The 26,675-nt window shown below is 44.1% G+C and overlaps 2 protein-coding genes across 2 annotated transcripts in view; one reads left to right on the top strand and one right to left on the bottom strand.

The window, feature by feature from the left end:
• The window catches only part of T265_15006 (hypothetical protein), a gene marked incomplete at both ends in the record, with an annotated part of 38,931 nt that extends 19,816 nt beyond the window's left edge, over positions 1-19,115 (top strand). Inside the window, 4 exons of the mRNA XM_009176168.1 lie at positions 900-1,141; positions 9,878-10,165; positions 13,850-14,370; positions 18,526-19,115. Coding sequence (XP_009174432.1) covers positions 900-1,141; positions 9,878-10,165; positions 13,850-14,370; positions 18,526-19,113 — 1,639 coding nt within the window. The remainder of the gene's footprint in view (positions 1-899; positions 1,142-9,877; positions 10,166-13,849; positions 14,371-18,525) is intronic.
• On the bottom strand, positions 2,708-4,373 carry T265_09941 (hypothetical protein; the record flags this gene model as incomplete). The annotated part of the gene is made up of 2 exons (XM_009176169.1): positions 2,708-3,002; positions 4,357-4,373. 2 exons carry the CDS (start codon positions 4,371-4,373, stop codon positions 2,708-2,710), a joined length of 312 nt encoding a protein of 103 aa, XP_009174433.1.
• Positions 19,116-26,675: the final 7,560 nt, after the last annotated feature.

Genomic DNA, 26,675 nt, shown 5'->3' with positions numbered 1-26,675 from the left:
GAACGGTTTTCCACGGTCACTTCAGATGTCACTGACCTCGATCTGTCCGTCTCTGGTAGCCATTTTTAAACCGAAGACTGGCTCCCCATTTGTACGGATTATGCCACAGATCTTCAGAAATAGGAAGCATGAATACATGACATGGTGATGGCTAATTCTCCCACAGGAACCGGGTACAATCAGATGTTCAAGTTTCTAACCAGAGACGGTCTTTGAAGACTGATTTGTTGGACAAAGTGGTTACCTCTCCTCAATAATCGGGATGCAGATGAAGTTTACGAACGAAGTAAGCTGATAAGTATATGGAGCCCATCGTACACGCCCCATTTTGATTTGGACAATTTCGTGTTTGAATGAACCAACCAACGAATAGATATAAAAAAACTGAAATACAAACCGGTTAGGGCACGATTTGTGTGGAATCAACTTGCAAGTAGAAGCGATGGTAAGGCATTTGTTCTTTTATGCCAGATCTGTGGTTTTGTGAAATCAGCTGGCTACCGGACCACAAATCGGACGTGAGGGTCAGCGTTGTGGTAGACATCAAAGCCGGACAAGTGTCAGCCAGGGGAACCCCACCGTCTTCAACTTATTCTGAATAAGTCAGGCTCGAAAGTTACCAATGTGGTTCTCATATCGGCTGGTTTTCACGTCCACCCTAGCCCAGAAGACTTGTTTACCAGCCTCTGAAGGTTGTTTAGGTTGCCGTACTTAAAGCATTCATAGCAAACAAGACACTGCTGCCGTTGTGATCGTGATTGGTTTAGTGGCTGAATTGTTTTTTTTGTGAGCTTTATCACCTTTCTGTTATCTCCTTCGACTCGTTTATTATACTTCACTAAAGTTCTATTCCTTTCGATTCCGTCTATTTTGTTCCCCTCCATTCTTTTCTCTGGTAGGTATGCCATTGGTAAAGAAGAGCATCGAGGTGAGGGACCAAAAATAGGATGGCTTAACACACTGGCAATGCAGACTGAGCAGCACTACACGGAAGATCCAAGTTCTGGACCAGATATACAGACAAAGTACATAACTGCTCTGTATTTCACCTTTTCAAGTCTTACCTCAATCGGCTTTGGAAATGTCAGTCCCAATACCAACGCGGAGAAGGTGTTCTCCATCGTTGTCATGCTTGTTGGATGTGAGTTGTCGAACACTGCTGGTATATTTGTATCGTACTCTCATTCCCAGTTGGGCTCATGAGTGCCATGCACCCGCTGAGCAGTCGCAGGTCGAAAATCACGGAAGAATGAGCTGGATTGAACTTCATCAGCATACGGATTGAGGACGTCATTTCGAAAGCTTGAGCTCTGATTATATTACTGTTCAATCAGCTCTAGAGCAACGATAAACTTTTGGTTGAGTTCAATGTTTTGCTTTTCTAGCAAGTACTTGTACTGCCGGATTTCGTACCAAGGCTATTTCAGCGTAAAGTCACATCGCTTGGCCCACGCAAACTCAGCTTATGTGATTGTGCTAGACTTATTTCAACTATGAACTCAAATAGTTTAACAGGAGCTTGTGGTTGTTACTTCAGTTTGATTGACTTATCTGATGGTCAGGTTATTACCAGAAGCTTGGGCGAAGGTGAAAAGCAACTGTGCATAGTGGGCTCGATCGAGCGAATCTCAAGGGAATTTCGCACAGAACTCTCAATAGACTAGACGATATTTGGTCATAAAATTAGCGCCGGTTTCATACTCCATCCATTTGAGAGTACATTAGTGAAATATAAAAGTGTTTCACATCGTTCGTTTTCAATCCAGAACATTATATCTCTCTCATCCACCTCTATCTACCACTGATGTATGTTATGTTCTGGAATTCTTCCAAGCAGCTCATATATCTGAAAGGAATTAGCATTTCGCCACACTCCTTTATCCCCATCCACAGCTCATCGTAAATCAGGCCGTTGAAATAAAAGAAAATTTCGTCAGCTGTTCCGAAACTGGATTCCACTGTCGTTAAACACTGGTAGACTCAGACCATAGTGGCTGAGGTATAGCAGAGCCTATCCGAAGTCATGGAAAATATTTTCTAAAATCACTTATAACTCCAGTGACTGACTCTCAGTTTCAGTCTAACTGGACGATCGGCGACCAACTGACTTGACGGTACATCGCCGTATATCATTAAGGTGCCTGTGTGTACGGCTGTCAAGAGAAATTATGCCGCTTTTGATCTCAGTGCCGACCATTGTGACAAATTCCCTTATCACCAGGTGGCTATATGGTTGTCGGTCAGACTTGTTACCGGTTATTGAGAATCGTACACAAGTAACAATATAGTTTCACCCTCCACAGCTTTGTTCATCGGTGACTAATGGGTTGGAAGCGGATACCAGGGAATCCGGGATGCCTGATCGGAGCACTGAAAAGTTAACTCGGCGATGGGGAATAGGTGACTGTCACGTCTAATGCCAACGTAATCAACTTCATGTGTATTCGGAGGGGCACTGTTTGTCAGCGTTTCTAAGCACCACTGTGGCCTGACTCAGAATCTCCGTCCCAGAAGATGACGTTTATTAGCAACACTAAGTTTGCTGGATACGATTTAGTACTCGCAGGGTATCGCTACATGTGTCAACAAGTATGTACGGTTACGAAACATGACAGAAATTATCAGTTGGTACTCTTTGTTCTCCCTCCATCGCTGGTACTGGTCCTTCAAGGTAGGCCTTCTGTTCCTCTTAATATGGATTATCCCGTTAGATTATCCGCACTCTTTTTCGGACAGAGGCCCATCTTGACTTCACTGCCGTCGGAATGTGTCGGCTCCCACGAATTGTTAAAGAGCGGGGGAAAGTGGGCTCAAGTGGTTTGAACCCGACCTCTGCCTCTCGACTTTTCTTGTCTAGGTTTGGGCAACCTGGCAGTATCTCAGCTCTCGTGCTTGCTTCGGGTGGCATGGCAGCTAGGGACCGGAAGGGTGTTACAGCTGGCCGGTTGTTAAAGAACAGCTTCACATGTGGCACGAACTTTATCCATTTAAGTAGGAAGTTACTGTATGAGTACCTAGCGAACAAATAGGCACCTTGACTCCCTGGGTCTGAAGCTGCATCCTTTTGATTTCCTTACATTCTGGACTTCCCAAAATGTTTTCAGTTGTCATCTTCAAGCTGTCGATAGCTCATCCCAAGTTTTGTCCATGAGCTGTGTCAGCATTCCCACAATATATATATATATATATATATGTATAGAGGAAAATGTTGGTAGCTCAGGTATCGTAGATGGTGGTCGTTGGCTTGTTCGAGCACTCAAAATAGCTTTGCTGGGAAATTTTACAAAATGGGGCAAAAACTTCCCAAAATTGTTCAGAGTTAGCAAAATCGTTCAGTTCTGTGTTAATTGTTCAATACATTTCAAAATATTTTCTGAATTTTAATTTTAATCGAAAACATCGTACTCGTATTGATCAGCAGGATATCTGGGAAACACTCGGCTTAACCATTCTCCACATACCCCAAAAGGGTCGAACAGGAACGCAACAGCTGTCCATCAACTAACCATGGCCTCACTGCGATCTTCCCACCAGGCGTGTCATTAGGCTAATCAGCTGCGTCTAGGAGCGTGGATTCTTCTCGTTTCCGTGATCCGTGTTAATTGGCGTTGAATGAATGATGCACCCATCGATACCCACTCGAGGTTCCTCGTATGACCTCGGATCGGGGACAACTCACAAGCATTGGCGAGAGCGTTCAGTATCAGTTGCCATGCTGCGTATTCTTGAGTTGAAATAGCATTCTGTGGTCCCAAACGCACAAGTCAAACCAAAGGACAAAAGATTTTGATATCCAAAGAGCACATAGATGAAATACTAGCTTAGGTCTCAGGTAACCAGACTATGACGTCGGAAGAAATTCGGACTCGCAAAACCTGCCGTTTATTGCGCTGCCATTACTTCGACTGCCTTTCCACAACTAACAAGATCCTTTCACTTACACACGTAATCCACGATCTGCTTTTCACTGTGCAGGGCTGTATGCAAATAAAGCCTATCTGTAATGCCAGATGAGCCCATCTGCGGATGCTGGCAGGTCAAATAGTTGTAGTGTATGTCAATGAAACACGTCAGTCCAGACTTAAACGTTTACTTCCGGATGATGCACACGAGGGCACCACGATATTTAGAGTTGGTCCCCGTTCACTTTGCACACGTGTGATGGTTTTCCTTGAGCAGAATCGTTATAACCCTGATGGGTGATTCGTGTAGGAACGCGTCAGATCCTGAGCGTCGCGTGCAACGGCTTTTTACTATGGCAGTGGCAGCATTATCGTTATTTGCCGCGAACATTTGATTCAGCATGTGCGGGTAAATTTCTCAGATCGTTTAAATTGAAAAGATCATTCTACGCACCTGCCTTTGTGTTCCATTTAGTTCGGTTCGGCAAGTCTTCCAACGCAGCTGGACTGGCCTTGTATTTTTAGCTCGAATGAGGCGCAAGACCTTTTGAGTAGCTTAACCGTCTTTCCGCCCCATGATGAACTCACAAAGAACGACAGCAGACAGGTGGTTATCTTAATGCACAGGTTATATGATAATGCATTTATTCCACTCGGTTTTATACCCGAAACCATATATAGTGCAGCCCAATGGCGCAGTACGTTGGGTGCAGTCGACAGATGTTTCAGCTATCTACCACTCAGCCGATCGTTGAAGGGTCTGTACAATTTCCGTATGCTCCGTCAGACCATGTTTCGTTCAAATTCTCTCGTATGTGCACCTTAAGTCGTTCGCGAACGGGAGTGGAATGGAAACCTAGGTCTTTTTATTAGATCGTGATTGGAGTTTTCGGGAAATTTATCCCAGCTATCTCAATCTGGCAAGCATTATATCTCCCCCTATCTGGAATCACCTAGCGCTTGTTTTTGCTCAAGAAACATCTATGGTGAAAAATCTGGAGAAGTTTGAGGCTTTCGGAGTGGAGCGGTCAAGCTTTACTGTCATGAATTAGGACTAATCTCACAGTTATTTTGTGGATGTGACCCTTTCGCTTCAGTGGAATGTGTTTCAGCGACAAGTGCTACGTAGCTTGAAGAATATTACACGTGCCTTGAGTATGCGTACGTTGAATTTATCACCCTACATTCACAGCTTATGTAGCCACCCAGTTATGCAAACGGATGAACGAACCCAAGATCCTCATTCGGAAGTCTTATGCTAGATACGAGGTACTTGGAAATTCTGTGGTATTTCTAAGCCACAGAACACCCGCCGAAATAATGGGCCTTTCTATTTACTTGATTGCCAGATAACGAAAGCACATCAAGCGATGAATCAAAGTCCACTTTTCTTTCTTCAATTGTGGCTGCGATACCCTCTGATGAACCTCGCTATCTGTGAGGGAACTTTTGGATAACTAACTGTGGAATTTACCTTGACCAATATACGAGTCTGTGGCTGCCACTCCTGTTCCGCCAGGTATATGTAGAAGAACGAGTACTCACTCACAATCAGATACTCAGATAACCCACCGGGTCCCTGTTGTGCAATTCACTCTGCCAATCAAAATCGACAGTTTCTGGAAAACAATGAGACGCTGGACAGACGATTCATCAGAAACGCATATCCTACGAATTATAGGAGTGTTCGGACCTGTAACCTTTCGATTTCCCGGGATTTTATAATCGCTTCGCTGAAAAACCCACTACACTCGTCTGTGGCTCTAATATCCTACCATCCTTGCTGCTACCTAAGGTGATACCCCCACCCCCGAAGAGTGGACTTTCTTGAAGAGAGCATTCTATTCACTCAGATTGAAGGGCATCCTCCATGTATCTGGCACTTAAATTGACGACCTTCGATGCTCGAGTACGGTGATAATAAAGCCTATCTGTAATGTAACATGGTCAATGCCGTCGAATCAAAGCAAGGGTACACTTTGTAGAATCTCTCACCTCTGTAAGACCCCTGTACATGTATAAAAGTGCATGAAGGCATGGCCGATATAAGTTCTCTGGTCAAGCCCAGTACTTTACGCATCTTAGGTTGATTCATAGTCAAGAAACCTGAATTGAATCGTATCAAACCTACCTTTCGGTTCAAGCGATTTAAGCTCGGGCTACATGAGACTTATTTATTCGAGATTATGATGCATGCTAAGTATAACATTCGAGCAAGATAGGTGAGACAAGCTCAAAGTCATCCTCGTTCTCCCATCCACTTATGTGATGTAGGTAATCGTTTGTTTCGCTAGAATTACGTGTTCACCCTTCTGGATTTCTGGGATGGCTCATCAAAACTGTCGACGTGCAACGGCTGCACTTACGATTTCCCAACTAAGTGGAACTGATATTCTTCCCCACGTAAGACCACTTGTCTGGAGACAAGTGAGTCTATGCTTGCCCGCGTGTGAAGAGAAAAGAGCAGCGGATCGTAAAAGTTAAAACCAACCAGGCGAGAGCGTACACTGCGAATGTTCCTCCCTTTTTTATTCCCTGAGTGTTTGGTTTCGTTTGACAAGATCCGAATTTGAGCATCGGTAGATCCGTTCAATGAACCAACTGATGAGACATGCGGTAGGTTGTTTCTTCGGCTGCTTTTCTGGCTTGTCAGTTTGAGTCTACCTCGAGTGAACTGAACATTCGTGCGTACTTACAGCTCAATGAGTGTACCCCGTTCTCAGCAGGCTAGGACTGAGATAACACTTCTAAAATGAGTGCCCGTTGATCGGACTAGAAGGAATAGTTCTAACCATTGTTAATCGACTTATTAACAAGCATTTTTCGATGCTTTCAATCCGACTTGTTTTATAAGGCCGTGTGACCTATCTGGTGTATACTCCGGATTACCGAAAAACGGTTTCGCTTGCACAACTTTCCAGAAGGTGCTCTGTGGAAGATGAAACTGAAAGACTGACGCAATGTAATTGCATAACTACCCCTATTTTTGACCTCAGACTAGCTACTCATTTGCAGAAAATGACTACTATTCATGTGGGGATCACATCCAGTCATTTGATAATGGATTGGAAATCACAAAGATGGGGGTTCCTCTCATTTATTTAAAATGAGCGCAGCGAAAACAAGTTCAGTCGTATGTGCATTTCATTCGGGTCACCATCGTTCACCGCCCTTGTTGGCGCGTTCATCACTGGCAAGACAACAGCTAAAAGGAGCGAGCGCCTTGTGCCTTATTCATTCAAAGGGTTTGCGAATGAAACCAAATGACACAGGTTAAAAAATATCAACAGTTTGTTGGATAAGTGACATTGAGGGAGATAGAAGAGTTTGGGCTCTGTGGTTTGTAGGTTTGCAATGGAAGTGGTATTGATAGCCCACAGGATTTATTGAACGGGACTGTCCGATGTTTCCTTGAATTAATTTGGTGCGCAATCCCCAGCATTTTCAATAAGTTGGTTACTCAAAAGATTCTTCAGGTACTATTCGGATGCAGTAATATCTTGTGTGCAAGGTGACACTGTTTAATTTTGCCAATAATCTTCGTTCTCAAGGCTTATGAGGAAGCGTTGGCCACTCTGCCACCCGATTTCCGCATCCCCGAACAGGTGTCTGGGAGCTACATTATAATGCGTCTTTTAGGTGACCTTTGAACTCTCCTTGACATCGGGTACTTGTTTCCAGACTGACTGAATCAGTCGGTCTGTTTCTACCTCCCGCTGATAGTACGATGTTCGCTTGAACTCTTTACTTGTCAGCTTGCTGCTTCTACAATATGCGAGTGCTGCAATTGGTGATTTACCACGCTACTCGTGAGTAGGTAAAGTGCGTTAGGAATCGGCAACTCCTGGTGGGTTGGAACCCCCAGACTTTGTGTACCTTTTTAAAAACAATTCCATCGTGATTTTCACGTCCGTGGCTCTATGGCTCTCGGGTACCTGCGAGTAGTAGAGGCACTTCTTTTAAATGTCATCCAATTTCTTCCTTGTTTCTTCTGGTCATGTAATCTATAAACCTAGTTGTCATGGTTCGTTCCTCAGGACATTAGGAATAGCTTGCTTTCTCAGTCTCCTTGTGGTGATTCTGCGGAATAAACGTTTCATACAACTACCTGTTCATTTTGTGGCTGGAGACAAAACTTTTTGGGGGGAGTGAAACCACTCAGTGATACGCAGTTGTACAGGGGGCACTTCATCTGTGTTCCTTCTCGCCGCTATGCACACGGATACACAACAGCGATCAATGCGTTCAACTTGGACTTTCTTGATGTGATAAAGTTTACAGAAATAACTTATGGATCTTGGCATAGTAAAAGGGCGACGTTCGTTTTTTTATTATAGATTTTTGGACGTTTAATGTGGAGACTAGCTCAGTAGCTTCATTCAGTTTCGAAGTTGCTTTTCTGGATAGCCAATCCATCTTTCTACATAAGACCTGCTTCTAAGGTTAGTCAGGAAATCATATTGGTTCTCTCTGTGTTGTACGTATCAGCAGCCACTTCTCCTTTCTCATGGTGTTAGATGTTTTTCGCCTCACCGCGTAACATTGACTGCAGACGTCATAACGGGATTCGAACTAGTGGTTGCATCAATAGATCCCGGGTAACCTGTCCCAACGTGAGAGAAATTGTGCTGCTTTTTACATAGGACTAAGAGGGGACTTCTGTGGATATCCCTATTTAGTTTTCCGTTTTCTCTCACGGACTGCAAACCACATAGTATTTTGCAGGACTTCAGAGTTCCTGAAGCGCATATGTTTTCCGTCTTCAACAACATGATACTGATCTCATAGTTAGTGACTCACAGCTGATTCACAATTCTTCTTTGTTAATAAACCATTTTTTCATTCAAATATTTTCACCCAGTGGGAGGACATGTGTCTATCTGGGTTTCGCTCCTCTCAGTCCTTTGCCAACCTGACGACTGATCAAGTTACGAATGTTGGGGATTTCATCTATCACTACCCATAAGAATGACTACGCATTGGCTGGTTTTTATTGTGCTGTGAATGCCCCAACATAAACTCATCTTTGAAACTTTGGGTCTGGAGAAGTTCTCAGTGACCAACTTCGGAGGCACATCTCACACGTTGGTTCTGATCACTAAAACACACAAACGTAATTGAACTGGTAATCCGTCACTTCAAAAAACCTTGATGTGATCACTAGATCAAATTGGCTTGAGATAAATTTTGTTGGTTCAAATTGAGACAAGCGTACACTCGGTGGTTTCTTTTCAAGGTTGGTGCCAAACACAACAATTCACCGGCACATCCCACCCAGATACTCACGAGGCGGATGGGGAATGATTGGATTTCGTCTCGTCCGACTCTGATTACCTTTCTTCGGCTCTCTGGGGTGTCTTTAATTTTATGGGAGTTTATCAGTAAACGCATGATATTAAAAAGGTCTTTTGTTGAGACGTTTGGCTTTACCCACACCGAGTAGGTCCAAGTCTGGCGATCAACTCAGTCATATGGCGGGTGAGTTGTGATCCTCTAGAGGTTCGCCCACATAGTGCATGACACGTTGCGTGCATTTTCAGCAATACCCCTCTGCAAAGTTATTTTTCCTACTTGCCAGGTAGAAAAGTTTGGAAACTAACAGCATTGACTTGGTTTCCACCCGCTGGCACGCCTTTCAATCAGTTACGATGATCTTCTCAGAACCGAGAGGGAATTTCTTTGTAAGGAACACAACGCTAGTTCGGGTCTTCGGAACATTTTCGCTGAATACAAAATTTCTCTGATGTAACTATTCCGACTATGTTCTATCCTACTGTGTTGTATATTGGTTATATAAACAGCATAGACGTATTCAGACGGACCGCTGCACCTTCAGTCAGATCCAGATTTTTCGTGGTATTCTATACTAAACATTTGACAGATTGCTCCTTTGTCTTTATAAATGATCGTTACCTCGATCATTCTTATCATTATGAACGCAGTATTTCTGTACTAATGCCCTGACCTCGTTTCAGCTCTCATGTATGCTAGCATTTTTGGAAACGTTGGCGCCCTTATCCAACGTTTGTACAGCGGAACCGCTCGCTATCATGCTCAGATGCTTCGAATCAAAGAATTTATCCGGTTTCACCAAATTCCCAGCCCATTGCGTCAACGTCTAGAGGAATATTCGACCCAGGTCTGGGAACACACCAACGGAATCGACATGACCATGGTGCAGTACAGTTTTCCGGAGTCACTCCAATCCGATATCTGTTTATACGTATATCGGGATTTCCTCGGTGGATCTTCTGCATTTAGGTGTAAGTGGCAATTTTCTTGTTCTTGTTTTTTCTGTTCCTTTTTCACCTCCGCATTGTTAGTCAGATTCCTCATTTTCGGACTACTCCTTAAAGTGACGAATTTGCGGTTGCAGTTGAGTTTGACGAAGTGGCCACGTGATCAAAGAAAAATTATCGAAATCTTTTAGTGGTGGAATTGGCTGAGGCTTCTCGTGTTAGCTTCGACCGTCGACATGCTGACTAGTGTTTGTGGACACTTTGATATCGAGTTCGAAACCACACCAACGTCGGCTAGCCATTAACGCCGATAAGTGAATGATGCTGACTTATAATAATGAAAATTCTTACTTGGGAAAACTTATTGGACCACTATTTGTCTTATGTTGATTCAAATTTAAGGGACTGATTAGGAATGTACCCATTTGTTGCGAGGTTGTTTGGTAATTGTATTATCGCATGCAAATGTCGGTTGTGTTTGACGATAGCCACAGAGCGTACAACTGTTTGAAGACACGCTAATCAGCAGCTGTGCATTTTGTGGTAGGGTGGGGGTGAGATAGCCCAAGTGGTTTGAGCGCGAATTCACTGACCGGAAGGTCCGTGCTTCGAACCCGACCTCTGCCACTCGACTTCCCCTGTTTAGGCCTGGGCGACCTGGCAGTATCCCATCCCTCTTGCTTTTTCCGGATGGCATGGCAGCTAGGCACAGGAGGGTTGTTACAACTGAACGATTATTATTATTATTATTGTGTTAGGGGACGCTTGTGATTTTTTCGGTTCGTGCGTGATGTTCCAACCACTACTTACCCACTGGGGCTTTCACACATGCAACTGTGCATGAAGTAAAATAGCCTATGTTTGTGTATATTTCAAATTAACGCTCGACTGATCATTTACTCAAGTGATGGCTGGCTGTCAGTTTCAAGACGACCATGGGGAAACAGAATTCAAGTTGTCCAAATACATGGCCGGGGCCATGACGGGAATCTAATTGAAACGGGAGTTCAGCGTAGGAACGTATCCTAAGGAAGGGTGGAATAGTGGCTGATAGGTCACCGTCAACATCTTGTTTTAATCGTGTTCGAAAGTGCCGTTGAAAATGCATCCACACAACCTCAGCTGCCTTGTTATTCAACCGGAGTCGACAAGCTGGCCGCTGGTAACACCCACGCACCTTTAAATGGTATGGGACACAAATCAAGTTTATTGCATTCGTTTCCAAGCTATGAAGCGGTAAGTCTGTGCAGTTGTAACGGACCCCTTTCCTATCCTGGTATTTAGACATGGAATCTTGAAGAATACGTAAGTATACAGCCGTTGTTCATCAACTCTTCCCGAAACCTCATTCTGTTATAAAGACCGACAAACAAGGTTTCTCTGATGCCTTGCCGGTGGATAACAGACATGCAAATAGAGAAATAGGGCGGAAATAGATAAATCTGTTTGACCTCTGCCACTGCTGTGAGTGGTTTTGCGATAAATTTTATGCTTCAACAAGATGTAGCGTGTACTACTCGGTGCTTTTGTTCTAACCCATAAAACAGGAAGAGTGCTTTTTTGTAGAAAAACAAACAAGAACTTCATTATCGGTTAGTGGGCTATATCCGCGCGTATTCGCATATTTTTTACTCATAGCCAACGACGGCTGTACGTCCCCTCTTATGCGGCATTTTGCCTTTAAGAGCTCTCTTTGCACAATCAGTTTTCGCCACCTGGAAACCATTTCGGTCACAAACCTGCGCGACCAAACACTCATTCGAAACCGTAAAAAAACAGGTTGAGTTGCCTGAAACAGTTGTTCCACTCCACACACGGATAAAGCAGATCTTTGCGTGTCCGAGGCATTCTTGCTACTGCCTTCGGCCGACTTCGTCTCCACCTTATTCCCAGCTATCAGTTTCGACAGGGAAACAAGTTAGTGAGTTCGGGATGAGCCGATGACCACCTGATATCTCTTAAGTTCCCAGTAATACGATTTGGTGTTTTAGCAAAACGGATCACCCACATAAGATGAGTCTCCGTTTGAAGTTTGGACAGTGGATATGAGGTTTGGTCGTCCACAATTATTCGGATGACGGGAACTAGTCATCGTTTCGTGACGAGGCGTCCGTGTTGATGCACAAGTGTGCGAACGTGTAGGAAATACCAGTGAACTCCTAAAAAATGCATACGGGTTACGCTCTGGACGCCCACATGCAACCCAATTCTTTTTAGTCGGTTACTAAAAGGTTGATTGCTATCATATTCTCGGAGGAAGCACCCACTGCATCTTGAAGCCAAAAGACTTATGCTAGAAAGGAGGAGATTTCGGAGGCTATAATGGCATAGCTTAGAGTTTTTTTAGTACGGGTTAATTACGATTATGTTGGGTAGCAGATAGCCGTTATCCGGTTGATCCTTTTGTTTCTGCCTGTTGTTAGCATCGCACGCTTTGGCGAATTTTGGCCCAGATCTAATGTTTGCTCAAGGTCTTAAATATTGTGGATCAGATGCATAGCTATACCATATTTCAGTCGGGTACAGTGCCTGTATCGAGTAGGCGGCAGTCAACAATTTGGAGTGGTCTGAACGTAATTCGTGGTTTGTCCAGTCGATAATCTCTCACCTCCGCATGTGTACAGAAGTGCTCAGTGCTTCAAGTGCCAAACTGAAAACGCTGTAGCATTCATTCATTCACTTGGAAATCACTCCAAGTCAGCTTAACTCTTTAGCACGTTAAACATTTGTGGAAAACCAGAAAATATTTTGCGAGCCCTTTATGTTGGTATGCTTTTGACGTTGTCTTGCGCAAACCTGGCGCACTTAAGCATCTTCCATCATCTGAAATGTCATTTTGTCTATTTTTTCGGAAAAAAACGAACATCTTCGAGAAATACACTCATTTGCAAATCAATTTGGTTTCCACGAGAAACTCAACTGAGTCTCTCGTTTATGATATTCTACAACGGAATATGCTGCACACCGGCCGCCTCATGATTCATTTGGCACGATATTCGAGATATCGCAGTACATTTTCATGAAGGAAACTACTCACAAGGTTGCTGAAAACTCTTCGGCAGCCCACAACCGGTTTCGCCCTTCTTGGGGCTCATCAGGTAGGCGCAGTCCCTGAGTTTCAGCAACCTTGTGAGTAGTTTCCTTCATGAAAACAAATATCTGTTTCAATTTTTACACACGACCCATCGAATATTAGCTAAGTGTGGTCGACTATGCCATGTATCTAATGGTTTGTTTCCAAAAGTTCGTCAACAACTTCTTATTACCACAGTGCAACGGTTAGTTCAATAACTGAAAGATTCTGAGAGTTGACTCCGTTGTCAATGTCATGGTAACCCGGTGACGACTATTGTACTCCCCGTGCTTTACATGGCGACTATTCATCCAAAGGATGCTACGATTAAGTAGTTTATTTTAGCTCTCGACTAGATTCTTGGGCCTTTCTGTAATAAGTCCTAAACAGAGGCTACCGCGGCAATTTTTGGTATTAGACTCGGTAACTATGTTGGGACAAATTAGGGGTATTGTCGCGCTCACTGTTCTGTAGTGCTTTCTCTTTGCATTGTCCTTTAAGCGGACTTCAGCACCGGTTTTTCGTCCAGAAAACCTATTTCCATGATTTTGTTCCAATAGGTCTTCTTTTTATGAGTTTTTATAGCTTATCTCACACCATGGGCTCCTAATCGATGATATTTTATCACTCTTTAGCGCTAAACGATGGCTGTCTTCGCAACATATCTCTGCGTATTCGGGCAGCGCATATGCCTCCAAGCGACACACTCATCCATACCGGTGATCTGTTGACTGCCGTTTATTTCGTGGTCAAGGGCAGTCTGGAGGTCGTTACGACGGATGATTTGATATTAGGCGTTCTCAACCCAGGTGATTTTTTCGGCGGATTACCAACCTTGGTTGGGCGAAGTTCGATAAAAGCCAAGCATCACTGTCCGTACGGGTGTCAGCCAACTATGTGTCATTTCAGCTCACACCTACCGGCTCCTTTTGGATCGGTATCATCAGTAACCGCCGTAGCTACACTCGGTATGGCCCCACCCCCAAAGTCACGTTTCGCCGTGCGAGCTCTCACCTATGCGGATGTACAGTTTATTGATCGCCATGATTTGACTGACCTGTGTCACGTCTATCCAGAATTGGCGCATCGCTTGTTAGAGCGATTTGAACTTACTATACCCTTGGTATCACCTAATTTGAACTTACCCCAACCTCTGGTGAGTTCACATCATTGCAATACGTTCATTCTATGTTCTTAAGCTTGCTACGTACTACATTTTTACTTCGACTTTCGCTTTGTGGGAACAGACAGATTACCGCGCCAGTCATTCTATGATAACTGATCTAGCCCATCAATGCGTTTTCCCCACGAAATATGAACATCTGCAGACGGCAACTGATAAACTGAATAAATATCTTTTTATTCTCCCTTATTTTCCACCAGATATCCGGTAATTTTGCACTTTGTACCAAACCCGTTTTGCTGAAACAGAACATCCCACTTCATGCGAAGGGTTTGGCATTTTTGTTTGAATCCAGGCATGATCTGTTGTGAAATTCAGTAGTTCATGTGATACAAGCAAGCAGTAAGTCAGTAAGCGCATGCTTGGACCGGTCAAAATCATGCCTTGCTCGCAAATGCTCTCGTTTAAGTCAGGTTTCTAGCGGTCTGTTTGTTGTATTTTTCCGCATAGCTCAGTTTGACACTAAATAAACTGGGGGAAGAAACACTTTAGGGTTGTCATACTAAAAGTAAAGCTGGGTATGTTCACCCTGGGAGTAACAATAGAATTCTGGCATCGATGGTATGATCGAATACATTTCACCATACGTACATTTGATTCCTAATGGGAAGGCAGCATGATAGCGAGGCGAGCAAGTGCACTATTCAGAACCACTTCAACATGGACGTTTGTTTACTTGACTGTAAATTCTAGGCCGAGTTGCTTTCTGCTTTTTCCACGGACTGGTCCAGTTTCACCTTGCTTTATGCGGACGAATCTCTTCTTCGTCTGAAGCACGTGTTTGGAAGATATTCTGTAACATGCTGAAGCTTGTCCGTACTTTAAAGATGGCCTTGGCACCCGTTTCCTTACTTGCCTCTACTTATATTGTGCCTTTCAAAGGAATATTATGCAGTGCTGCGTGAGACCGAGTCTCAAGATTGCTTGAGCCAAAGCATACTTGAACACAGTTTAATTCGATTTGATTTTTCGTACGTCTGACACGTACGTGTGTTACTTTGGTCCATAAACTGAAGTAATTCCGATACTACTCTGTTTGCCTAAGCGTCTTTGGATGGGTGATTTATACCCCCCAGCGGTTGCGCCTTAGAATTTCCACTCCAAAGTTCACTTGGCTTAGTTGAACAAGAAAATAACAGACGCTGATTTTCATGTCTTCAGATTCCCCCGTCAAGACGTGATTTTGGCCATCATTTATTCTGTGCACAAAGAAAAATTTTCATCTTGCATCACCGTCTCACTCTTTTCGTGGAGCTAGCAATCTACCAAGTAGGCGACCCCGTTATGTCTTTCGGATCCGGATCGGATCATTTCGTTCTCCTATAAGTAATTTTCTTTCTGAGGCGATGTCTAGGGAGAGGATTATGTGTTCTGACATAAGTCTTCTGGATCGATAGCTCAAGGTGACCAGTCAGTACTACTTATTGTGGAAATCTGTTTTCTTGATCTTTCTTCTTACTAATTGCCCCTCAGAGATGCCTGCGGTGCGAAGCCTTTGAACGCAAGGGGGTTGTAGGCCGACGAAGAATATGCAATACTATTTCCTCGACGGACTAATCCAGAGATTTGCCTCTCAAAACCACAGAATGATCTTGGGGTTGGATGCGTGTCTCGTTTAACAAACAGGTACAACTTCCCAAAAACGTTAGTTTTACAGCAGCAAACGTCAGATTCAGAGAGCTGCTCCTTCTAAAGGTACTTTTCACACCAACTACAAGGCGAGAAAATGTGTGCTTGCGATCAAGCTCGTTTTCTATTGTTTGGTTTGTCACGTCAAGTTGAAAAGCCGAGACCTACCGTGCAGCTGATTGATTGACAATCCAAATCTAACCCTCCCTGTTCTAGCAGGGAATGCACAATTTCCCGTAGTGTCAAGCTGACGGTGATTGGTTAGTTGTGCAGTGAGAAGTTCGGCGCCAGCTTGAATTGATTTACTGTCACGCAATGCGGTATAACTCCGAAACTAAACATTTATCTAATGATAACGAATTTTACGCACTCAATTTCACCTTGGCCATGTCTCATCGAATTGTGGTGAAACGTTTGCAAGCCAACTGTCAAGCTCCGCAAACAGATCAACCGCCACCTGACCAACCGATCTGTTTATTTCTTCGTGTCCTTACTTTATCCATTCGTTTCTACTGGGTAACATTTGCGAGTGGAGGTAGGTGTTGTGGACACCCGTTGTTGTTGACACCTATTCTTGTCCAACAAAGTTCACTTTTTCTGATTACCCCAAGCAATTATCTGACAATCAGGTTCGGTAAACAGACATCTCTCCCCGTTTAGCCTGTCGTAACAACGGGATTGTAGGTCGCACACATGCACACGCACCTGCGTCTCCAGCCGTTTGGAACTGGGCCAGGTTGAGATTATCGATTAGCTTATGTCGAACCCAGCGCAAATCGATATTTCAACCTAGAGGAATCTGGGCTGTTTGTGTGTGTGTGTGCCAACTTGTGTTTGTCGTGAGCGAGGACAGTGGACGTTGTTTTGAAAACAAGAGCTTTTTGACACATCTATCCATCACTGCGTTCTTCGTGAGGTTTTGTATTAGTGGGTACATTCGCTACGATTCCTAATTTCTTCTCCCATTGCAAACCAGAAAACAGCTGAGTTTTCTTAAGTAAATCGAATTGAATAGCATTCACTGCTAGACATAATCAGTCAATCTTATCTTCGTTGAACTGTTAACTCGCTAGTGTGATCAAGCTGAGTTTAACGGTGCTCAGTTTGCACACATAATCCACCTTGGATTTCATCCTCCCTTCAACGAACCTCCTTGTAAGACGCACTCTCTAGTGAGACATGTTTTGGGTCCCAATTGATCTTTAGTCCTTTACCTGCAACTTATATCCATCTTTAAACTCTGTGAGGGCCGCTATTTCTTTTTCGGGCTAAGTCAACCAACATTCACGGTACGGTTGGGTTTTTCATTCAGATTACTGCAACCAATCAAATGCTAGGGAACACAGCCGGACGACTAAGATACAAGCTAAGGAGATAAAGATAAACGATCACAGATAAAAAGATAACAGGAGTGCACACTTGTGTGTGATAAATTGCTTTCTCCCAAGTGCTTTTGACTCGGTTAGGTTGGAGTTCATGTTGCAAAGCTTTTGAGTGATAGTGTGTTGAAAACTCTAAAATTAATTTCGTGTTTTTACACCAGTAATCAACTCAAACCAGCTTGCCCTATATCATATGATTGTATTGAGCGCGGAATTATTGCAGAGAATTTCCTTTCAAAAGAATCACTACAGTTTTTACTAACTTCCCCGGTCGGGTACTCAGTCAGAAACTTCAAATACTGGTTAGATGCCTTACCTTTGATTCCCCAAGAAGTGAGATAGACCTCGGAAGCTCTGCGCTTTTCTGCTTCATTTGGTTTACCGTAGCACGCGACACTCTCCTTTAATGAGCTATTTCATTATCCCAGTTGGTCGAGAACTTAATTTATGCACCATTGACACTTGTAGCTTCATATCTGCTGAGTGAGCGCTACATTTGTCCAACTATCACTCACCGAGGGAAATCATGTTTTACATTCCAAATCTTTGTTGAGGGAAGGTTTGTGCAAGACAAGGCACGATAACAGCGTAAGGAAACGGTCACTGTCAGGCTGCTTGCATCGGGGTCTTCACACTTCCACGGCTGGTGTCCATAATTTTAAACTTTTGCTAGATGACATGAAGCTGATCCCATTGGGATTATCACTTCTTAGTGAAACTGCCTAGCTACAGTCTGCCGGCTGCTTGCTGTGTTTGTTTACGGGAGACCGTAGTTCGATCCCACCGGTGTCCCACATCAACGTCATGCTCAGAGTTGTATATTCCAACGCTGTTTGGAGGCCTGGATACTTTCAAGCCATAGTGTCGTCGAACTTTCTACAGTAAGTCCACCCCTGTCCCATCGATTTTCACCTTTAAGTAGGTCCTTCTTACTCCAAGATTGCATGGTAGTTAAGCATCAGTGTTTAATATGGGCTAATACTGTCCATGTCCATAGTAGTTCGTAAAACGGCATCTCCGGTAGCATACTGATGCTTTCACACCAATCTTTTGCGAAACTTCCACAACTAAATAGGAGTGTTCAGCCTGAACTACCAACATTTCATTCTTTTCACAGAAATCGGTGTCCCCTTGGTTCGGGTACAAGTCAAATGTGGAAAGGTTTCTAAAAGCAAACTCGGTTTGGAACCCTGTGTCGAAAGAAATCTTGCCTACCCTCGTCACTTTGATAAACCAGCGCCGTAGGCCCAGTATACCAGTGCACACTGATGATCTCTTCAATTCTGCTCGACCCGCTTGGGAACTTGAACGACTCCAACGTCTATTCGATCATGGAACTCTGTGTACAAACGCCACGGAAGATTCTACAGCACCTGATGCACAACCTACACTATCCACTTTCATGCGTTCACCAACCCGTCCGTTTCCTTCGGTAAATGCCGCTGAAATCACTCCCTCAGATAAACGCTACCCGGCGAATATTTCCACGCGTCCCTTCCCGATACCCCCTATCGCGAGTTCGGTGCGGCCCCATAGGAGTCGTTCACCTGCTTCCGATCGCTCTCACTATATTAATTCTCTGCCTACATCAATAGAAGAGGGATCTCCTGACTTTGAACGACCACTGTCAGACAGCACTACATCGGATCGCTTAAGTGATATTCAGTTAGCCTGTCGTCTGTTGGATAGATTCTCCCGTGTTGAAAGGTATGTAGATCTAGCTGTCTTGATTGAAATGTTCCATTTTGTGAATGTACATTAAAGTGCAGTTGAAGCATAGTTATCCGTTTTCTTATACATGCACGACGAAAGCGGCTCATATATGCAAACAGATTGGATAAAAGAACGGGACATTTCAAAACCTACTGTTACTGATAACTACCACGCTAGGATCAGGATATCAGATACTGTGATAGAGCAAAAGAAGAGAAATCGCAATAGGATGATGAACTTTCAGGGTTTGTTTGCCTTGTTTGAATACTCGTAGTTTTGCGTTTTCCTTAGTTTTCACGCGTTATCTTAAAAAAAGCATTCTGAATTTGACTCCTGATCATAATCCCACCCAATGTACCCAGTTACCGTCGCTCGCTATCCTTGGGCCCCAACTGAAGAAGAGGACTTCATCGGCAGTTACTAGGTCTGCCGTGAATTTCTTCATACGGCTACACCCGGTCATCGATTGTTCACCTTCTCCTCCAATAAGTACCAGAACTACTGGGCAGGCATTGCAACCACATGCTCGGGTCATGGAATACTGTTGTTCACCTGTGTGCTAGAAGTATTTAATCCCAGATGACCCGTACGTGCCACGCTAACGAGGTGCTGCTAGCGATGTTGCGGAAGCAATGCTTGTCGAAAGTGGTCGGTCTCAGAACACACTCGACGGGGAATGACCAGATACCTCAGCCAGTTAACGACACAGCTCGAAGTGTAGATCACCTTACAGAAATAGCTGGATGCCCCACTGACGCCTTAGGTGCTTTACGTTGGTCAAATTCGTCGTTACTATTGGAACCCTTGGTGATATGTGTTCTTCAGTGTCGTCACCAGCTGTCCAATTGTAAATTAAGGAAAACGGTGAATAGGCTAACTGCCTCAATCTGCTAAAGATGGCTAAGGCTTTCCGTGGATCTCAGCTATTCTCGTGGTTGGGCCTTCAGGATGGAAATTACCAATGAGGCCGCCAAAGGTCGCTCTGATATCCAGGGACGTCACATCCATAATCCTATGGTATGACGGCGTTCTATTGTTTGGCGCAGGGTGATATCACCCCTGTGCCCGCATCCAGGACAAAACCTGGCCTGTTCTCTTTGCATTCTTAAGTGGCGCCATATGGGTGGTCTTTACGAAAGGATAAAGTCCTTGAACCCTCAATGATCGGCAAACGCTTCTTTGAAATGGCAATGATTGTATGGTAGAGAAACTTGATGTTTGGTAGCATCTTTCAGGTCTTCTCTTGTGCGGCTGGGGTGAAATTAGTCAGGGAGCTCGAGGAGACTGAACCTTATCGTGTGTGTAGGGTAATGCTCTTCTGGGTTTGTCAACGTGGTACTCGTAGAGTCTCATACAAAGTTGGTCAGTAGAGGAAGATGCCAGGTTAACACGGTATGATAATTCTCCAAGTCAGGTTTTGGCACGTGTTTGGTAGAACTTTTGGCTGCTTTGGCAGCCTTACACCAACATCTGCCTTGCGATAAGGCTTTGTAGTCGAAGACTTTGGTTGAGGGTTCTAATCGTCCTCTTATTTAGGTCTGCGCGTCGTTGCACTATCTCATCCTATATACAGACTTGAGCTGTACAACTACCACTAACTTCATTGTGTGATACAGTCAGCCTTGTCGACTCAGTGCTTATAGCGTGGCAGGTGGTACTACCTCTTTTGTGTTCCATTTGACGATCGCTCTTCCGCATATATCAGCTAAATGCATGTCGCACTTTCATCCCAGGAAAGGATGTGGCTTCGCATGTCTCATTTTTTTGTTTTTGTCATGTACGGACAATCGGTCAACGGGCTGCCTCAGCGCGCACTCTCAGTGCTTTAACGACGAGCAATTACTGCGTTTCCGAGACCAGACACTGTTACCTACCAACTTCGGGCTGCTGGTGATGATGATGCTCTCAACTTCCAAGCTGGGGCTTCCTTATCTGATTAGTTCCCCGTGAAAAGCTCTTGCTTTGCTATTTCTTCATCAACTCTCATATGAATTCGCACTAGGCGAAATAATTCCACCATCTGTTTATAGTTTCTGTGCATGCATCAAATGATTGTAGATCTGGTTCGATGAAAGATATCTTAATCGAGAACTGACTACTCTCCTATCTATCATAAGAAATTCAGCTATATTACTGGTCGCACGCAGCCTCCGTGCACAAGTAGGACGCTTTGGTTTATCAGTAGTCCGTCTCGGTGGTTGATTCTCAGCTCCGGTCCGGAACGACTGCTTCGACCTTAATTTGGTCATAACGACTTCAGGAGTACTGGACGCTTGGTATCATCAAGTGAGACGCAAGTCCGAAAACATCATGAAGCAATTAGGCCAATTAGGGACTACATCTTCACTTGAGGCTAACTGTTTGAGCAACTGCATGATCTTCGCTGAATTACAGTGGTGGTTTTCCGAGATTTCGAAACAGCCTTCCACTCTCTGGAGGAATTTATTGTGTTTCTTGGCCGTTAGGTAGTGTCCTTGAACTCTGGGACTACTCTTTATTTGTTCCCACACTTCTGATTGTGTTAGGGCTTACAATCAGCTATCCTTTATTTCCAGAAAATTGGTGGGGTTCTTCTGAGTTACCCCATGATTCATTTTTGTCCTGACGTAAACAGTATCGCACTCCTAAGCATCGACATCACACCTGGAGTGAGATTTGAGCCCTCACAGACTGCTCTAGGTAGTGTATTGGAAGTGGTCCCTGATTTCGGAATGTGCTTTTCATCTTCAAAGTGCGAGTTCCTACCTAAGGATTTCTAATTCCCTTGTACCTCCTAAGACACAAATTAATGGCCTATTGATCATATAATTCGTGAGTGTTTTTTGACTTGAACTCAATGCATGCGTCCTCAAGGTACGAATAGCATTCGGCAACTTGTCGGAAAAGGATAACACTGAGTTCAAAGGAGCGTGTCTACAAAACGACCGCGATGGGTATCCTGCTCTATGCCTGTGAAACCTGATCTTTTTGATGTGAAGGCGTCAAACGCCTTCGAATATCTCATCACCGATGGCTTCGCAACATGGTTATGTTCACAATGAATTGGGCATCAAGTCAGTATCATCTAATTGTCGGATTCGCTAGAGCAACAGGCAGTGCTTGTCACTTTAGTGTAATTGGGGCCCTCAATACGCATTTCCGATCATCGTCTATCAATAAATTTATTTTCCACCGCAAACCCTTGTTGACGAATGGTTTGCGGAGTACAGACCGGGATGTGGCAATGTGAATTGAAATTTTCCGCCGTTAACTTCAGTGCTGGATGCGCCTCAGGTGATTCATCTTGCACATGGTTTGAAAACCTACAGGATGTGGTGCATAGCCGATCCAAGTTGCTAACTGACTGTCACTACCTAACCGAACTAGCCAAAGTTCCTCTGTCGCTTTGTATATAGTTCTCAAAGGATGCTGGGCCAACCGTTCTGATAGTTTCTTGCTCCAATATGATACTCGGATGTTTTTCAATGGTCCTGGAAGGTGTATAGGCGTTTAATCATTTTCTGTGGGAACATAGGACTTTTCCCAACAAATCCTTACCCCTTTCTTTTCCTTATTTATTGGTGACTTCACCATGCTTGTATGGCAGCTAAGCACCAATTTTCGTGACACCCTAATATTATGATTCAGGGACTCAAACCAAATGAGTAGCTGGAGAGGTTGACACTTGACAAATTGGACTACGACTAGAAGTAGTCATCCTGTCTTCCAAACAATGCTGGTTGCTGCAAATCTGAGCGCTATCTGCTTGGCAGAATCATCTGGCGCCGGCAGCACGCATGAAATGAAATATCTTACTTGAGTCCCCGAAGGGGGGTTGGTTCCGTTTTGACAGCGCATTCAGCCCACCATATTTTGTAAGCTGGTCGACGACCAGTCATAAACCCAAGCTCCATGAAAGGCACACTCATGTGAGCGGTTAGCGAGAATCCAAAGTCCGAACTGAGGTTGTCATTGTCCAGTAGGTTGCTGAAAACAACCGAGTGTAAAGCACATTATCCGATGTAAGAAGCATTTGAGATTATCAAGTTAGCTAGCCTGTTCCTCTTGATAACACTTGCGAATACTTGGTCCTATCACTTTTTATCCAGCGGTCCGTCGTTTGCTTGGTGGGATTTCAAGAGACGGAGTGGTAGCCCTACAGGCTAATGGATGGTCAGAATCAAGACAGCTAGCTAAATGAATAGGAGCGACAGTCTGGTACTTCCTAGCCAACGACTGGGTCCCCGACCGCCTAGCACCTGCACCAAATTAACCTCCTAAATTTGCATTATTTGAGAGGAGACAGCCAGCCCTCCAACTCAGATCTTCAGCTGGCGGCACTACTTGTCTTTGGGGTTTATCTACCATGTGTTCATTCACTGAAAAAAGCTTCCTTTGCAGCAGTTTGTTCGTGCATGTGTATACAACAAATGGGTCACGGTCCTCCTCCCCAGTTTCTTTATTTTACAGAAAATGACCATGATGTCCACCGTAAGTGGGGAAGCAACTTGGTGACGCTGTTTCAGTTCAGTTAAGACCGTTATCGGCACCTGCTTGTCTCACTGCAAATGATTACAGATCTATAGAAAAGACGCATGGTGTGTTTTGTTGGAGCGAGATGGGGGAGTTGACCGCCTAAATTCGCGTCTCCTGCAGTCAACATATAGCTGTGACTATGATGTCTTTCCTAAACGCACGAACGTTAAATATGGCCATTTTGAAGATTTGGGTATTGAGCAGTTTGCATACTCAGTGACATCTATGGGTAGCACTGAGGCAGTAGGATCTCAGCTTGTTCCAGAGTAATGATAAAATTTGTAGAATGGAGCAGTGAACTCGGAGGTATTTGAAAGTCGGTTTTGGGGGTGTTTAGTTTGATGTAGTCTAGCTCAATTAGACCATTCCTGTTAGGACAAAAACGGTTGATTGGTTCCGTGGTGTGTTTTTGAGACGTACGCCACCGGGCTAGTAGTTTGTTCGGCCACGAGCGACTGATTAGGAGTATAATTAACGCACTTGGACGGGACATAGCACTGCTCATCCTTCAATCACGGAATCCATATCAAGTGTTGACTGGCCTCGAGTAGCGACTTCTTTGGTTGAAGTCGCACCCTTCTGTGCATTTATTCCTTCTCTGAACCATTCAGGTTATTGTATTTAGTTTCTGTGCGTAGATGATGATTAGTATGAGGAACTAGACCACACTCCCGCCTCAGTACGTTCCTTTTGTCGCCCGTGGATACACAGGATTTCTACCGTAACAAGAGTCCGCTTATATACAGCCACACCTGGTGAATGTATTTCCCCCCCCCTTGAATCATGTTGGCAGAGACAAAGCATATGTAACACTAGGCGGAGAGGATCGTGTTTCTTGAGCTTGGAACGATACGATCCCAACAGAGCAATTTTATCAACTAGGTGTAACTGTGAGCTTTGAGTCTCCTTCTGATTCTTGTGAGTGAACCAAAGTAATCTCTTTTCAGCGGGAGCGCTGTTTGACCGAGGACGACTTCGATGCTCCACATATGGTACTTCGTTAATGAACCATGTGATTCCCGCCAGTCGCTTCTTTCTCGCTTGAGTTGGTCTCAATTTTTCCTGAGAATCATGATATGCTAATGCAGTTAACGCAATCGGAACATGGGTTTCCAGTTTATTTAGACCTAGTGGTGTTTCATTTCCTCGACCAAGTAATTTATCCTTTTCTTAAAGCCATTATAACTTGCCGTAGTGTACGATTTGAACGTTCCGATTGCAGACTACCAAAGGTAGTTGACAGATTTACGATGGTTAGCTGAAGAAGCCAAGTAATGATGAATGCGCGCTGTCACTCATGAATTATTGTCGAACTCAAATATCTGAACACATCTGAACATACTTATTCATTTCGGTGGTCGGTCACGTTCCAGACCACGTGTACCATGTTGCGCATATAGATTCCCGTTTTTTTCCCGTTTTAGGCAAATTTGTCATTTAGACAACCGAATCTCAGACACATTGGAATCCATCATCAGCCAGGCACGAATGAACGCGAGTGCTCGGAATGCCCCATCGAGCAGCTGATTAGTTTGTGCATTTTACCCAATAGTTCTCTACTCACTGCCATCAGCCGCTCTGTTTCACATGTTTCTATAATATTACACAGTTAACAAAATCCCTGCTGTTCGCCATCCTTTCTCTTATCCCACCCTGTTGCTGTGATATGCAAGCTATTTTCTTCTTCCTACAACGGAATTCCGTTCATATTCTGAAACGGCAAGAAGGGAAGTGTATTTGACCAAATAGCCCCGTTTGGCCATTGTACTCTAGCAATTCCCCGCACCCATGACTGCCCCCCGTCGTTTGTGTATTGTAATAGATTTCTTATTGTACTTTTCCGTACTCTATACACTTTTTCAGCATAATGTTGACCATGGAATCCAAGTATCCATGTGCAGTCCGGGGCCAATATGCAGAAGTACCAGTAGCTACTTTGGACTTGTGTTGTATTTCTTTTTTTCTCGGTATCTTCCTGCTCACCGGCTTTTGTTTTATAATTCTGGTTTGTAAACCTACCAATCCCAAAATCCACACACACTCGTCTTTCAGTAGTGTAGCTCCCTATGACAACAGTTTTGCTTTTAACACTTTACTCTTTGTTTTTGGCACGCGACCAACCATACATTGGGTGTTCCATTGCCTTTCGGTGCCTGTACACAATCCTCAAGATATGGCTCCTCTTTCACATCGGAATCTTGTTATTAGCAGGACATTTGATAGCTTCTCAAGGAAGATGAGTTGTTTTCGCTTTTTCCACACATCTGCATTTTGAGCCGATCTGGTCTACCCCCATTGATTTCATTGATTTCTATTCCACATTCTTGTGTGTTCCGGCATTCTAGTCAGCATTTGTAGCATGTTTTTAATGACCACTTTGTCGGTCACATGTCATCACGTTACTTGACCTGCACGGCGTTATTCTTCGTTTCACATGATGCCTAGTCATCATCACCTCTAGGGACAGCAAAATCAGTGTTGACACTGATGCATCATTGCCATAAAAGGGTCAAAATTACGCATGAGCCATCTTCATGAATACATGTTGCCCCTTTAAGAAAAGCTCGGAGTTAGTAGTATGGTGCATTCGGTCTCCCATTAACGACTTAGCTTCTACACCGGAAATGAAACACGGATATTCTGCGTGGGGGAAAGTCAGCACTCAATAGCTAGTAATAGATTAGGAGCTGTATTTTTCACGGAACCCAGTTGAGACCAAAGCACCGGTTATTCCAACGCGTCGTAGCTAGCGTTTGAGTTGCAAAGCGCACACAAGGTATACTGAGTGGGTGGTTCATTAGTGTTGTACCCAGTAATAAGACTTTCGGACAAAAGCGAAAATATCGTCGCAGGTCTCTGCAGTGAAGCGAGAATAGGGAAGCATCAATCAAAGAGATCCATGAAGACGTAGGCGAAACGGCCGGAATACTCCGCTGTTGACGTTACGCTTGAGTGGTTTTATAGTCTTGTCGCCAGCCAAACTACCTGGAAGTTCAGATTCCTGAAAGCAACCCAGAACTCTCGGAACCTACTGAGACC

This window comes from Opisthorchis viverrini, assembly GCF_000715545.1.
Source record: "Opisthorchis viverrini unplaced genomic scaffold opera_v5_319, whole genome shotgun sequence".
Lineage (NCBI taxonomy): Eukaryota > Metazoa > Platyhelminthes > Trematoda > Opisthorchiida > Opisthorchiidae > Opisthorchis > Opisthorchis viverrini.
Note: the sequence above shows the minus strand (reverse complement) of the source record. Positions and strands in the feature narration are given on the sequence as shown.